General features: G+C 39.5%; 1 protein-coding gene and 1 long non-coding RNA gene across 14 annotated transcripts in view; one reads left to right on the forward strand and one right to left on the reverse strand.

The window, feature by feature from the left end:
* Positions 1–9,564, reverse strand: part of prdm16 (PR domain containing 16) — a 963,872-nt gene extending 954,308 nt beyond the window's left edge. For all 3 annotated transcript variants that reach the window (XM_085967282.1, XM_085967281.1, XM_085967280.1), the window contains exon 1: positions 9,449–9,564. In XM_085967282.1, coding sequence (XP_085823408.1) covers positions 9,449–9,485 — 37 coding nt within the window. In that variant the 5' untranslated portion in view covers positions 9,486–9,564. The remainder of the gene's footprint in view (positions 1–9,448) is intronic.
* The window catches only part of LOC147100736 (uncharacterized), a 31,720-nt gene continuing 18,856 nt past the window's right edge, over positions 4,330–17,193 (forward strand). Inside the window, exons 1-5 of one of the 11 annotated variants that reach the window (XR_015073547.1) lie at positions 4,330–4,398; positions 10,884–10,978; positions 12,446–12,538; positions 13,178–13,325; positions 15,199–15,366. This is a non-coding gene — a long non-coding RNA (uncharacterized LOC147100736). Of the gene's footprint in view, positions 4,399–9,646; positions 9,754–9,781; positions 10,458–10,883; positions 10,979–11,008; positions 11,286–12,425; positions 12,539–13,177; positions 13,326–15,198; positions 15,367–17,193 lie in introns of those variants that run through there. The other 10 variants (XR_015073550.1, XR_015073546.1, XR_015073545.1 and 7 more) reach the window with 10 other exon arrangements.

Consider the following 17,193-nt stretch of genomic DNA (forward strand, 5'->3'; position numbering starts at 1 on the left):
TCTGACCTTATGATGGAAGGAAGGTCATTGATGAAGCAGCTGAAGGTGGTTGAGCCTAGGACACTGCCCTGAGGAACTCCTGCAGCGATGTCCTGGGGCTGAGATGATTGTCCTCCAACAACCACAACCATCTCCCTGTGTGTTAGGTATGACTCCAACCAGTGGAGAGTTTTCCCCTTGATTCCCATTGACTTTAATTTTACTTGGGCTCCTTGATGCCACACTTGGTCAAAAGCTACCTTGATGTCAAGACAGTCACTCTCACCTCAGGAATTCACTTCTTTTGTCCCAAGGCTGTAATGAGGTCTGGAGCCCAGTGGTCCTGGCGAACCCAAACTGAGCAGGTTATTGGTGAGTAAGTGCCGCTTGATAGCAATGTGGACCACACCTCCCAACTGAAGTCTTCTATTCCCAATCATGAATTCAACTCTGATACTCAACAGGCAAGAGTCCAAATTATGATAGGATTTAATAATACATAAAGTCAACAGAAGGGGGGGGGGACGATTAGTTAGATATGGTTTGAGGTTAAAAGAATGAGATCCTCAATTCAAGTACTCAGACTTCTCTCTGATATACGCTTTGCTAAACATAATATGCAGATCGCATCCATTGGTGCTCAACTCGTAAACACGGTTACAGACAGAACATTTTCTCTTCAGCTTCACAGATCCAGACTCAAGCTGGTCCGGAATGAATCACGAAGCGGAATTTATTTTTAAAATGCCTGGTCATAACAATCTCTCGATTATTATTCATTTATGTTTGGGGGGTGGTCCTAACATTTAATTTCTTTTAAGATGGTGTGTAGCAATTGTTTAAAAATTCTACCCCTCCTATTTAAGTTAAATTGTTTTAAGTTTTAATAAGTTGTATTTTAAATACGGAGTCCCAGCCACAGAGATACGACGAGGGAGGTCGATTTGAAATTAACAAAACTCTGCCTGAAATTGACAAGTTGATCAGGTAACGCACATATTCGAAACAAAAAGTTGGGAAGACTATAAACAATACAACAAGTATCATACAGGATGCCAAATGCAAGTATGTTTGTAGTGCAAAGGCCCGAATACGTTAGTTTTCACAATTCTGAAATGGGCTTTACCATTTTTTTTATTTCTTACCTAATCCTTCCATCACATTGAACTGTAGCAGCTCCGTTTTGTTTTACATATTTAAAATGTTACGTTGTGAATTGCTGTTAAGTCTTGTGTTGCAATGATAGGCTCTCTGCCTCTCAGTTACGTCGGTGTAATTGTGGAGCTCATTTTGCTAAATAGGTTTAACAAGCCTGCATTTCGCGGTTTTAACGCCAGCCCACGAAGTTCTCACAGATGAAGGTAGTTTATGGCCCAGCGCATTTGACATTGGGACATTGCAGGGAATATCAAATAATACAAACAGAGGAACACGGGCGTGCAAACCAAAATACCACCTCTCAGATCAAAGCCACAAAACACAACAACGGTCTATGAAGAATCAAATCCAGTCCCCCAGCTACTATATATTTTATATATATTATAATTGCCGAACCAATCTTTGAATACATTAATTATGCAATCAACCCAACGTCTATAAATAAGTGGGAGGGCAACAATTTGCAAAGCCTACCTCCCTAAATAATCTCAAGAGCCCGTTTACTTTCCAGACTATTTCTGTGTATGTGTTTTGAACACAAGTAGGCAGATCTGGTAATAAAAGAGGGGAGGGAGAGAACAGGCTCAGTCAATCACTCGTTACAATGAAATGATGTCTAATTATTTAATGGAGTAAAAGTTGCAGAGGCAGACATTGAGTTCTGAAGCTTTGCTACACGAAGTGAATTGAATTACGCGCTACCAGCTCCAGCATGTCTTTAGTAAGCAATAACACAATTACAGCGTTATCAAATATAACGTTAGTGTTGAATAGAAAGGGAGTTAGATGACCCAGAGAGAGAGAGTATGGAAACATAAAGGTGCATCTTTACACAAATGCAAAAATAATATACACTTATGTACTCTATTTTACAACATTGACATACTATTGTCTAAAAAATATTTATCTGGGTGCTGATATACAGCCAGTATTGCAGGAATAGCACTGAATATAATGGATTGAGTTTTATTTAGCGCAAATGTTGGGAGAAGTAGACACTGCAACACATGACTAGCTGTTTAGTTTGCAATGCCCATTGCATTAGGCTGTGCACACTTGACCTCAGGAGGTACCCAAGACGAGGACAAAAGGCTAAAATCCGAGTGACAACATCCCAGGTGTTTGATAGTGACAAGAGGAAAGTGGCAGAGATAGGATGACTTGGCTGGTGAAATATACGTGCAATTAAATGTGTTGCTAAAGAGATATATATTTTGAATGTCTTTGCGATAGGTATTGCACGCTGCTGTACATAAAACATATATAGATATAGCTAGAGCATAAACAATAAAAGGGACTTGGAGTTTTATAAAAATGTCTGTTATGGAGAAAGTTAAGACATAACAGGTGCATTAAATGATCAACAAAGTCTGCTCTCAAACTGTTCATCCGATTGCCACAAATCTAACCGGAGAAGAGTGCGCTGGCTAGTAGCCCAATCACACTCACTAAAATACACGAAGGCGTGCAGGGACGGGGGTTAAACTGGTGCTGGGCTGAAAGGGAGAAATCCTAACAGATTAAACGGGGGCTTTTAATTTAAAGAAGGGAGAGAGCAAAAGCGATGCTGAGGGTTCAGTATGTTTGTGCGTATTATATACAATATATAAAACCTACTTATTCCCTTCAGTGCTCCGATTGACAGAACCCATAGACTCACCTCAATGTGTACAATGAAAGCTGCAATTCAGTCACATTATTCCCCCCACACAAACCGAATGAATTACGCAGCATTGTGGAATATTTGCGTAAGGAAATTACGTTCGATATTACAGTGTCTGTTTACAACTGACTTCATTTAAAAAAATCTTGGACTATATTTCCTCATTCGAAGTTTATTAGGTTGTCAAAGATCAGGGTTCCTGTTAAAAACGATTTGTGGCAATGCAAAGAAATATTTCATAAATTGAAAATTACGAGAAGTAAAAGAATATTTAATCAAATAAATCAGCCGTGAGAGGGTCATGCTGCACAACTGAGAGTTGATAACTTCTTAACGTTGTTTAGTACTTTTTTAAAGAAAATATACATAAAAATAGATGTGAAAATCTCCCAACCCAGTCGGAGAGTCCCTTTGAGAGCTCGGATCACCACGAAGAAATCAAACTGTATCATACCTGCAGCACGGGAAATACAAGGATGTGTACGACTTCAAAATGTATATAAAGATACATTTTGTTCGTATTTCTAATTTGTATTTGTAGTTTATACAATTCTATTTTCTATCTCTTTTTGTGTTGTAAACTTTTGTAAAAAAAATGCTCTGTTTATACAATTATATATTTTTGTAGTTTTTTAATACTTACGTATCGTATATACTGTAATAGGTGTAAATTTATAATAATCTAGAACACCATAAACGATGTAAAATGTGCCTATGCACATAGCCAACTCCTAAATTGTGCTCTTAAGATACAATCATTAGGATACAGAAAAAGCCAGCGCTCTCTATTACATGGACTAGAGTTAGTGCACGGAATAATTATAGTGAAGTTAGAGGCGTGGTAGATGTTTGAGAACAAACAGACCAAAACGACTAGCTTCCATACGAATAATTCCACATGAAATTCAATCTTAGCATATTCTCAGAAATGGGAGGAAGAGCTAAATTGAAGCACGCTTAAAAGTTTGTGTTAGATGTGTACGTGTGAGCGTGATACACAGGTTACGAGCATGTGTGAGCGGCTGAGTATTACAGTGTGTATCTGTGAGGTTTTGTGTGAGTCTGAATAGGCGTGAGTGAATGAGAGGATTTGCGTATGTGTATATAGTGTATTATGTGACTATGCGTATATGAGAGTGTGTCTATATGTATGTGTGTCTGTGACTGAGTGTACGTGTGTGGTCCAGTGCATAAATGTGCCCGTGAGAGTGTATGTTTGTGCAAGTGTGTATTTGTGCCGAGTGATTGTATTTGTGCAGGACTGTGACAGTGTGTGACTGTGAAAATGTGCATGCAAGCACTATTTCTCTCATTCATAGTTGGATTCCAGTACACGGTACTGTATGAGTTTAGCAACACATAAATCGCAGCAACAGATAGCAAAATTATACTGATTGCATTTGATAACATCTTAGTCATCCCCTTCCCTCCCGAAGTAGGAAAAACTTGCAAACTGAAAAAGTTGTGCCCCTTTAATTTCGCCTCCCGTCAGTTGTGTGTGTGTGAGAGAGATTATGAGCTGATTTGTGCGGAGTGCGAAAGATTGCAGGAGTCAACGTGAAGACTGAAGAGTGGAAGCTGTGGAGTGCCGCTGTGATGTACGGTAATTCGTGGTGATTTTTTTTGAGAACCACGGGGCGGTGCATCAGCTGTTTCTGCTAGAGAAGGGAGAGAGTGAGAGACAAATACTAACAATGAAGAGGTATGGGCAAAGATAGGAGAAGAAAAGAGTGCTACAGATAGTAAAAGGCAGAGAATCAATGTGTGTGAGAGAAAAAGAGCGAGAGGAAGAAGATGGTGTGCGGGAGATAGGGGAGATATAGTTAGTCACATAGAGAGAAACTGAAGATATATATGAGAGAGAGAATAACAGGGAGGGAGAGAAACTGAGAGAGGGAGAGAAAGGGAGAGAAAAACTGAGAGAAACAGAGAAACTGTGAGGGATGGAGGGAAAAACAGTGAGAAATGGTGAGAGAGAGAGAGAGAAAGCGCGCTCTGGCTCCAACCTCTTTCCCCTGCACTCTGACCCGATTACCATAGCAGCATATTTCCTCGCTTGTAACTCGGAAAAATGTCTGATTGCCGAGTCAGATTATTGTAAGGAAATCAAGCAAGGGGGGGGGGGGGGGGGGTGCGATTAGCCCGGGGGAGGAGTCAGAATACAGCCAGAACACCGCAAACGTTCTTCCGACAGTGTCTTGTACAAGCCAACCAACACAGCTCCTGAAGTTAGCTATTTCCCTCCTAACCAGACATTCCCATACTCAAAAAATGTTTACTAAGCATTTTAATTTATTTGAGCCTCACACCACAGCAACTTCTGTAAAGCTCTAATTTGTAAAATATTTTCTGCAAAACGTTTTGAAATCATAATTACTACATAGGCGAGGACTGAATTTAGCTAAAAAATTAATATGCTTTTTAAAGTAAAAACGACATTTAAAGCAGTTTATTAAAATAAATTTACAATGCAGACAAAATAGGAGGAAAAGGTCACAGCTGATGTAAATATAACATGTTCCAGTATATAAAGGCTCATAATACGTGTGTATTGTGCAATTGATTTTTTAAATCTACATGTTTCATATAGATTGACGTGTCTAAATATATAAATGGCAGTCATTTTCCTAATCTAATATCCGTATGTACACAGAGACAAACGTTTAGTATTAAACGTATTAATCTCCACTGTGTATAAATAAAACCCTTTTCGAAGGTGATGGGATGCCCTTGAATAGTTATCTTGCAAGCGTGCAAGAAAAACTGTTCTCCATAAATTAGGATATTGGCATAACTCAGAGTTGTAAAAAAAAACCTTTAAAAAGTTTTCGATAACTTTTATTGAAGTCGTCAATGTTCACATTGATCAGACGTGCTATTCCAATTTACCTTAATTATCGAGAACTGTTTTTCCAACTCCCCTTCTGTTTTGTCAGTTCCTCTTATTGTGACAAACAACTCGATTTCAAGTTAAGAGCATTCTAATCACTGGCTCCCCTCCCCTATATATGAAATCTGTCCTGTCCACATTGATCCTGACCGCTCAGCCCCCGGGTGCAGTAATTGCTTTATTGGAAACCCATTACCGTGGCCACTTTCCCCCCGTGCAGCAGTTAAACATCAAAATCTTTCACAACTTCTTTGTTTACTGTTTCAATTACTTGGTCTTAATAAACAATCCATTACCTTCTAAACATCAAAACATAAAACGCTAGCAATTAGCACTCCCATCTACTATTTAAAAAAATACCCAGAACTGTCGGGAGAAATTTACCAGGGGTTGCTTGGTGCAGTACAGTTCTAATTCTTTCTGAATTCACAATCCAATCTATAATAAAACAGTGGCGTATTGTAATTACAACCCCTATATTACTTAACTGTTTCACTCTATTCTTAAAATAAGACGTACAAATACCTTCATATATTTGATAGATTAACGCTGATCCCGGTTTTAAATCGTCCCGAAACTACAGAGAAAGGATCCACTGGTTAGGAGATTGTTTTTTTAAAACACAAAAAACTTTGTGAAATGATCAAGCCGGTAGTTGGAAATAGGGTAGCGCACCATTAAATAAACACGCTAATGTTTAAAAGGACATTAAAACCTTAAAGGTCCCCTTGTTGTAAATCTTCCAGGTGTGCAAGTTTGACTGCGTGTGCGTGCACTTTAAATACACGGTGCTAGAGCATGAAAAATAACTCATGTCTCCTTGAGGTGCCTCAACCTAAACCTACCGAGTGGAAATGTTTACAGCTGTTCAAGTTCATCTGAGCGTTGAAACTTAAATATCTGCTCAAATAAAACACCGATTCATTCCTTCAATGATAGCTAAACGAGCGAGCATCGATTTCCCCATCCGTGTTCAATTGTCTTGTTTAACTATCATTCAAACTATCTATTCATTAAAAAAATTACAAACTCAAAAAAGTGTGGCGGAGGTATCAAACTTCCTTAGAAATAAACCGGCGTGACCCAAAGAAAGAATTTTAGATGATAAAGTCTGATATGTATATATATGTGTGTGTGTACATACGCATATATTATATACACACATATATGTACAGACATTACATATATGTAAAAAGCAAAGAACAGCCTTTCTGTGTGGCCACGCACAATTACACTGTTATACACATGCTGAGTGCTATTGCAGTAGTGTCTGGCAATCCTATTTGTTTATTTTTAGCTATGGCCTGAGTTGAATTGTGGTTTCTATCTCCCCCCCCCCCCCCAACCCCCTTCATGAAAATCATATTGGAGGATTGTTAAAGTTAATAGCGCGGAGGCACATATTATCACGGGGAACAAGTAATGTTATACACGTGTGTTGTACTGCATTCTTCCATTGAAAAGCGTTCGACCCAGTCCCAGTTTAATACGGCTGTTTGGGACCGTGGTTTTCCTTCCTCAACTCCCACCCTACTACTACACACACATAACACTACCTTTGAAAAAAAATCACCATCAATCCATTTCTTGTTGCGAGCCCCATATGAATGTAATCAAACCTCCTGACTCAATTAAATACACTTTTCTCCCTGCCTGAAGCCGGCATTTACTGCACATCATTTTTTAATGGTAATAATCAGTAATCCGAGCTCAGCGGGGACCATATCACGCAGACTAAACACACATTTATTTACAAACAAAACAACTTAGAAAAATACTGGGACACAGCCATTCATCAAACAATTTCGCCACTTGCAAGCAACAAAAGCTACTGCAATATAAATAAATTGTGGTCTAAAATTATACCCAATTTCTAGAAAAAAGTGTTTAAGTCCATTAGCCAATTTGTTAATTAATGCGGTTAATTGAGACGGTTAAATATTTATAAATACTTTTACATCTGATATATATACATAATATACATACACGCACATACATACACACACATCCCTGGAACTTTAGAATGCAATCACACATATGAACAGGCTATTTTAAAAGCGCCCTCAGTAATTAATTCTTCTCATTAGGGAGATGAAATCAGGGATCACTGGATACGAAGCCTCTCCAGAGAATAACTTAAAACAGATTATATTCTGCCCGTGCAGCATAGAGTGATATAAATATATATGTATATGTGGAATTCAACTTGACCTAAATACCAGAAAATAAACTTTAATTTCCTTTCATTTTTGTAAATGGATCGTCATGTCAATTAATTAAGGACATAGATGTATTAAAAACTTCAAGAATACATAAATATATAATATCAAGTATACAAATATATAAACACTATTATTATGTATATACATATATATTATATATGAATGTACAGACGTGTTTCTGCATACAGTGGTGATTGTTAAAGTTACCGACAATTCAAACTTAAAAAGTTAAATATTTTGCATCTTTTATTTTTCAGGTTTCTATTAGGTTTGATAGTTCCCGCTTTCGTACAGTTTGAGAAAAATAAGAAGCTGGCGAGAAAAGCGAGGCTTCAAACTGAAAGTAGGAGCAGGGCAGACTCACACACACATTCACACTGACCAACGCGGTCGTGTAAGAGAGGCGGAAACAGAAAGTGTGGATCATAACAAAAAAGACACTTCCCAACTACAGAACGGCCTATCTCCTTTAAAAAACCCAACAAACAACCGAAAGCCGCACAGATCTAACCTACATTCGGCCTCATAGAAACGTCTAAACTCCTAACACGTGAATATAATTGCATTTAAAACACACACACATGCTTTTCTTCGGGCTACGGGTTAAAGATTAATATTCAGCGCTACTCCAACATTTGACACACCACGAGTCAAAATAAAATGCATTTATAAATTAAAATATATTTTAAAAAACCATAACGATTTGAAAAGCTCCCTCCAAGATCCGAGACTTCCTTCACATAAAACACTGTCTCACGATCTGGCATGGTTAAATTGAAAGTTTAAACTTGTCAGCTGTGTTATTCCAAACGGATCCCTGCAAGTCCTGTGCGATTCTCTCCCGCACTAAATTGACACTGTTAATTCCCCGAAGCAGCCCCCAAAACATTAGTCCCGGTTTCTCAGAAACCCCGGTACGGCTCGGCTCCTAATCGTACTCAGTCTATTAAACCGACTCCCCCAAGATATTTTGCCCCCTTTCAACCAGAGACGAGCAGTTGGCCAGCAGCTTCCAGCTCTTCAACGGTGCTCTAGCGCCCACTATTTAAGACTCTGGGAAAACTGTTTATACTTTGCAATGGCCCAATATATATATGTTTTTTTTAAAGTTACATATATTTTCGTCAACTTCAACAACTTTCATTTTATTTTTTTTGTTTTTTTCTCTCCAACTTCTCAACCTCTCGGGTCGAGACGCGGGGGGCATGGAAGTTTCTCTTGAATGAGAGAAATAAACAAGGTAGGGAAACTTGTGCAGAAAGAGAGCTCCGCGCCGCTCTTGTGGCCAGAGCGTTCAAGTCTTAAGTTCTTGCGCCCCAGCCTTTTTGCGAGCCCGTGGTGCACATCATTCTAATCGTCCCCACCGCACCGACATCATCTGGAGGAGAAAATACATTCCTGACCGCTTCTTCACAAAGACCATGGGTGTACAGCGGATCGTCTGGTGTTGTTGCTTTTTTTTAGGGTCTTTTGGAAGCCTATACAGAGGATCTAAAAAAAAGTGCGGAGAGATAGGAGAAGAAAATAGGGACCTACTTTTGGCCAGTTTTCTCGCCCTTGCCTTGGATCTCATGTTGTCTGTCGGCGTTTGGTCGTGATTTCAGAGAATCGCACACGCTATCTCCCTGGCATTGTCAGTTTGGACACCTTCGCACATGCGCACAGAGCCTTCAATCTGACACCATCACGCAGGGAAAAGTTTGAATATATTCATCATTTGGCCGCGATCTGTCCTCAACTCCATCAGACCAATTATCTCTGCCTCCCTAACGCCATTTCACACTTTATTCCTCTCCCACTTGCACGAACCCCGCTTCTAAAACTTGGGAAGTATCTGCACGGTAAAGACAGTTTGCTTAAAAAAAATCACATTATTTTTTCTTTAAAAAATTCTCGAACTCATCTGCAGATGATCTGTCGTGGAAATTTACCAAAACAAAATCAAGTTATCACAAAAAAGTAATTTTAATTCAGTGCACAAGTTACTCGCGATAAAAATTACATGTTAAGCTAATTAACAGTTAGTAGACTTGACCGATTTACAGTATATAGCTTTAGCACAACTGGTAGTGGCAGGGGAACAGATTGGCATGCTATCCTAACTCAATAATGCGTCCTAATAACCCCCATCAGTTATGACAGTATTAATTAAAGCTATCGATAGCTTTAGCTGAATGAATAGTCCAGGATAACAGCAGTGATTTAACACCAGGTGCTAGAGCTATGGAATAATAAACGTGGGGTTTGGACTACACAGTCACTACAGCTAATTGGCGCTGAGAACCGGACATTTAAACAGACATTTTATTCTGTTCCTAAATAGCAGCCTCAGCACCTCTTTCCCTACCTTAAACCCAGTACAATCCTGAGTGTTTCAATTAATGTGCGTTATTTTAAGAAGGAAAAAAATAATCGGCAACTTTGCATAGTCTTCTCAGACCGATTCTCTTCAAGTTCTTCCTCAAAAGGAATGGATCCTGTAGTTTGAGAGAGAGTGGGAGAGGGGGAGAGGGAGAGAGAGAGGAAGAAGCTGGGTTTGAACACAGTAAGTGCTTCACGTTTCCATCCGTCTTTTATGTGTGGTGTTTTATATAGCCAATGTATTTAATTAGGACATTTTAGTGCACCGAGAAAGGTGGTCGGAATTATCTCTTTTAAATATTGTACTGCAAGTTAAAAGGAGGAAATTGCTATTTAAAAAAAACATTGCTTACCAACAGAAAAACGGATGAAAATAAAATTGCGGCGTAAATTGAGATCTTTCAGAGTGTAGCTCGTATAGTTATGGTTAGTTTAATTGAAACAGTTACAAAATCCAAGAATCACTTGGGTCTTGAAAAAAACAAAAAAGCAAAATCTATGTTAATAATTCTCTATTCAGTATCTGGTTAACTACGTTCTAATAGATTCCTGGGCTATTGTGTGGTGGGGGTTTAGTTATATTAATGTCATGTTTCTATCCCTCTGTCAGACTAAATGTCTTTGAACTTCAGGGGGGAGACACATTGAGGGCGCCACGTTTCGGGCTGTACAACCGGTGAAGGCTCTTTGGAAGACTACTACATGGTCAGTATTCACCTCTTCACTGACTGTACCTACCACACGCACTTCACATAGCGAGAAATTCTACCAGTTCATTTCTAATTCAGTTTCTGAGAATCGCTAGAGTATGTTTGCATTTGTTGTAACAACTCTTTACAGCAAATGTTTAGTATCTAGATATAGTAAATGTAGATCGTGCAGCATTACACGCACACACAACGCCAAGGTGGGGCTGTAGATACACGGCTGAGGTGATGGTTGGAGGATGGAGTTCTCAGTGCAGACCTTAAGACATTTCAAATTCTGTATTAGATTCGCCGTGCTTCTTTGGGTGAGATTTACTGTTACTATATATTGATTTTTTAATTGGAAATGTTTTACTATAATTAATTTTGTAGAAAACTGACCTTTTCACAATGGACAGTGTTTGAGTAAACCCTTAAGTAAAGTTTCACTGGAGCCTGCGAAGGGGAAGCATTAACATTTTAAAGAAGGAGACAAGACAATACATAATTATGATGAAAGAACTATTTGCAAATGAAATGCACACTCGAGCAATTCACTCCAAAAGCATGATATAAATTCGTAAATGCGAGTCGGAATAAAATCTTCAGTTTTTTAAAAGTAGGATTATGTCACAACCTATGTCCAGTGCGGGACCCCTCCTGCAAATCCTGCCGACAGTTGAGTGTCAGCGCAATCCTCTTTGTTGCTAAAATTAATCTCATAAAATACATCACTGCAGAGGAAATAAGCACGGGGCAAATATCTCCGAGGGAAGGTATACTTCTTAACTAGTAAACTCCTATTTTCAGAAGCTTGGCAGACTTGATAGTATGTATACAAAGTATCCCCTCCCACACACATACACAATTAGTGTTACTATAAATATTATTTATGAATTTGCAGGCCTAGATATAACAGTTAAATTTAGCGCACTCTTTATTTTGTCACTTAAACGCGGGATTGCAATTTACAATTCTAAGTATGTTGCAAACACCGCCAAACTTGCTCTCCAGCAATCGGAACCGCGCACAGAAGAGACAGGGGTCTCTTGTGTTCTGAGCTATAACGTGTAATCGAACTATTTTTTTACACTGGGACATATTTGAGTGAAGGAATAAACTAATCGATTCATTATTAATATCTGAGGAAGATAACACCCGCTAATTCAACTTTTTTTTGTACAATAAATTTTAATTACCAGGAATATCACGCAGAGCGGCAACTATAAAACACCATTTCGTTCAGTAAAAGTGCAATAGAAAATTGCTGGATGTATTCACAGTAACAAGATTTTTTTTAAAATCGAGGACGGGAATAAATAGGTAGTTGGAAATGATTTAATTAATTTGGTCATAATGCTAATTAAAGTTGGATGAATTCAGGTCGAAAATGTGTTTGAGAAAGCATTTGTTTAAAGACCACGGTCTCAATATAACCCGTACTATTTCTATTCTATCTCATACAGTGTCCATGTTAATGCTTTAGATCATGGTTATATGCAAGGAATTAATCTCCATAGTAATATCTATCACAATGTAATCCTTATTACACGCAACACGCGATGAGACGTTCGTACAGGTACTTTCATTTTTTTTTACAACTGATCAATTACAATTGTGTAGTGATTCTCGATCGTCTTTAGCTGCATTTAAGTGAGATATAACGTTTTGTCCGGTAATGTTAGCAATTACGTTCTATGCAGGTCTGTAGAATTTAATGACAAACCGCTGAAAAAATTCCTTACTTGATAAAGCAGTGGATTAACCCTTAATGTGGACAATTAAGTGCGTGCAAGTAGTAAAGGTACAGATTACAAAATCGCTGTGTGGGTGGAGTTGTTCAGGTTGAAGCCAAATATCTCTGTATAAAATCGATATATGAAATGTATACAGTGCATGACTCCCTCACCTGACTCAACAATCTGACTGTGTCGCCTCTTGTATAATCTAGCCGGGCAGTCTGTTTCAACCCGGTTGTGCTTTAATTATGCGAAAATCACCGGATGTAATATGACACGCTACCTGAAGACGCCACTGGTAATATTTAGGTAAATATTTATTATGCGCATGTGTGTGAATGCATTTATAAACATGCATTTAGTAGTTGCCTGTTATAAACGAAAGAGAAATAGATTTTTTAAAGGCTTGTGCAGGTGAATTTACAGCATGGTTTATATTGCTGTGACCCCGACTGACACATCCCGTTTTATCCACACAGTGAAAATGTAATTGGGAATCAACTCTCCTCTATAACAACGAAATGGTCAGAACAGAACCTAAGCAGTAACTGCACTTCGATTTCAAACCATACATCCCCTTCATCTCGAAGCAAACTTCACAGCTCTACTTGAAAAGAAAATTGTTGGGTATAACGGATCACTGTCTGGTTGAGATTATGGTTTGGTAATAAGGGTTAGAGTTGCAGCTGCTAATCGGGTTAGGATTATTAATTGGAAAACCGAGTCTGACATTTAGAAATCCCACTTCTACATCCCTAATTGTGACAATTGGTAATTAAATTGCGTTAAACAGTTGCTGATGAAGGTCTTCGGGGAATATTTTTCTGCTCCATTTAAACAGACACATTTTCCAGAATCAAGGACATTTTGAAATAATATATATATATTTTAAAAATCGGTTTAGATGTAGGAATCGCCTCTTGGCAGCTGAGGACGAGCCGGGCTGCTTGTACTGAGAGTCCGCAGGACAGACGTGCTTTACTGGTTCAGCTGTCAAACACGACTCGTTTCCCCATTCGCGGTCCAATATTTCCATTTTATTTATTTATTTGTTTTTGTACCTGTCTCATTTAAGTGAAAGTCAAATTATTCGGCAAAATTAAACTTTCCACACAGACATTTGCTAAATGCATCTCTTACCGATAAGGTATACAATGCTCATTCAATAGACAAATGGGGAACGTTCATAGGGAATTATGAAATAATACACGTAATTTAACCTGCTATAGACCAGAGATTAAAATCTCAGAACAAAATTAACTCACGTTGAAAAATGATTTCAAAATCAATTGACTGAAATTACAGACAATCTGTAATCAGCCTAAAGCCCCGTGAAATCTCCTTATCTTTCTCTGTCCCCATGTTTCCACCACTAAGCCTCCCTCCTCTGTCTCTCCGTCCCAATACCCCGAGGAAAATGGGAAAAAAAACTAATCTTGAACTGTTTTCGAATGTGATGCTATAGTCCTCTGAGGGTTAAAGCAGAGGTCAGACAGGAGCCTGTCCATGCAACGGAGACTAGTAGTGGTCAGTGAGTGCCCCCACCCCCAGATTCAGATTGCACATTACCAGTAAAGCGTTTTAATCACACTGCCCTCTGTCTCTCGACCCCCCTCGCCCCGTTTATTTCCCTGCTCGTCTTTTTAATACATTTGCGATCTCTCTAGACCAGATATTTTTTCTAGAAACGCAACATAAAAATGATTTCAGATCCCAAATCATAGGGACATAAGAAACATAGTAACAGGAGTAGGCCATTCGGCCCAAGCCTGCTCCGCCATTCAATTAGATAACGGATCGGTATCTTAACTCCATCGACCCGCCTTGGTTCCATATCCCATTAATGCCCTTACCTAACAAAAATCTATCAAGCTCACTTTTGAAATGTTTAATTGACCTAGCCGCAACAGCTTTTTGGGGAAGAGAGTTCCAGATTACCACTACCCTTTGTGTGCAGAAGTGCTTCCTAACATCACCCCTGAATGGCCTAACTTTAATTTTAAGGTTATGCCCTCTTGTTCTGGACTCCCTCACCAGAGGAAATAGTTTCCCTCTATCTTCCCTATCAAATCCTTTAATCGTGTTAAATACCTCAATTAGATCATCTCTTAATCTTCTATTCTCAAGGGAATACAAGCCTAGTCTATGCAACATGTCCTCATAATTTAACCCTTTTAGCCCCGGTATCATTCTGGTAAATCTACTTTGCACCATCTCCAAGGCCAATATTATCCTTCTTGAGATGTGGTGCCAAAACTAAACGCAGTACTCCAGATGCAATCTAACCAGAGCTTTATACAACTGTAGCATAACTTCCACCCCTTTGTATTTCAGCCCCTTGAGATAAAGGCTAACATTCCATTAGCCCTTTAAATTACTTTTTGTACCTGTCCACTAGCTTTTAGTAATAATTTATATACATGGACCTCTAAATTTCTCTGCTTCTGCACAGTTCCCAGCTTCTCACCATTTAGAAAATACTCTGATCTATCTTTCTTAGGTCCAAGATGGATAACATCACACTTCTCCACATTGAACTCCATCTGCCACAGTTTTGCCCACTCTCTTACTCTATCAGTGTCTCTTTGCAACTTTCTGCTCCCATTTACACTTCAGAGGGAGGAACCAGGACATGTTAGACACAGGCCCCAACTCATTTTATCCTAAGGTAAGGAATCCCTTTTTATACTCTTTAAGATTTGATATGCATTTCGCACAAGATTACAAGACAGTTTCTTCTTCCACCTGTAGTTCTCAGCCTTATATTGCTGAACAATGGGCACCCATTAAGGCACAAAATGTACCACTCGCAAGTCAAAAGTTGTTGCAAATTAGTCGCCAGTACAGGGGGGACGGTCGGCATTTCCTAATTTTGGACTCGTGCAAACTGCAGAATGCAAAATTGAACAGATAACGTTTAAACACGCCAAAAGAAAAATTCCTATTAATTTGAGTCCGGATCTCAGTGTTCCAGAGAGTTTAGAATTTTTACACATAGCGTGTTACAATTTGCTGCCTCTCGCTTTATATCCTATTCTGGTTTCTTAAACATATGGTTCTCTCTGCTCTCTGTGATATATTATCAATTTCGGTAAGCAGTTAAGAAGTAAAATGTAACAGGTTTGGAAACAGGCTTTATCAGGCTTCTGAGTCAGCCTAAATCTACAGTTTTCAAGAATTTACTACAATTCATATGAACAGCATGGTGTGTCGATTCTAACATAAACGTCGCAACTTCATAATATTTAGGATGTGCACATGGTCACTTATGAGATGGTGAGTACATACAGTCGTTGTAGATGGTCAACAAAGATGGGATGGCCAGTATTAAATGCAGTTCCTGACTATGGTCACTGCTGGCAGCATGGCCAATACCTGCATGTTTTGTAGATGGTCATTAATGATGGGATGGTCAGTAGATGCAGGGTTTCTGGATGGTCACGAATGGTGGGATGGTCAGTAGATGCAGGGTTTCTGGATGGTCACGAATGGTGGGATGGTCAGTAGATGCAGGGTTTCTGGATGGTCACGAATGGTGGGATGGTCAGTAGATGCAGGGTTTCTGGATGGTCACGAATGGTGGGATGGTCAGCAGCTGCAGGGTTTCTGGATGGTCACGAATGGTGGGATGGTCAACAGATGCAGGGTTTCTGGACGGTCACAAATGGTGGGATGGTCAGTAGATGCAGGGTTTCTGGATGGTCACGAATGGTGGGATGGTCAGTAGATGCAGGGTTTCTGGATGGTCACGAATGGTGGGATGGTCAGCAGCTGCAGGGTTTCTGGATGGTCACGAATGGTGGGATGGTCAGTAGATGCAGGGTTTCTGGATGGTCACGAATGGTGGGATGGTCAGTAGATGCAGGGTTTCTGGATGGTCACGAATGGTGGGATGGTCAGTAGATGCAGGGTTTCTGGATGGTCACGAATGGTGGGATGGTCAGTAGATGCAGGGTTTCTGGATGGTCACGAATGGTGGGATGGTCAGTAGATGCAGGGTTTCTGGATGGTCATGAATGGTGGGATGGTCAGTAGATGCAGGGTTTCTGGATGGTCACGAATGATGGGATGGTCAGCAGCTGCAGGGTTTCTGGATGGCTAATAATGATGGAATGATTAGTAAAGGCAGAGTTCACCCATCACCCCTGTGCTCACTGACCTACATTGGTTAAGCAACACCTCGATTTTAAAATTCTCATCCTTGTTTTTAAATCCCTCATGGCCTCGCCCCTCCCTATCTCTGTAATCTCATCCAGCCCCACAGCCCTCCAAGATATCTGCCCTCCTCCAATTCTGGCCTCTTGAGCATCCCCGATTTTAATCGCTCCACCATTCGCGGCAGTGCCTTCAGCTGCCAAGGCCCTAAACTCTGGAATTCCCTCCCTAAACCTCTCTGCCTCTCTTTCCTCCTTTAAAACACTCGTTAAAATCTACATCTTTAACCAAGCTTTTGGACATCTGCCTCGGTGTCAAATTTTGTTTTATAACACTCCTG

Source organism: Somniosus microcephalus, chromosome 25 (genome assembly GCF_052327205.1).
Source record: "Somniosus microcephalus isolate GS21.2 chromosome 25, FLI_Smic_1.0, whole genome shotgun sequence".
Taxonomy (NCBI): Eukaryota; Metazoa; Chordata; class Chondrichthyes; order Squaliformes; family Somniosidae; genus Somniosus; species Somniosus microcephalus.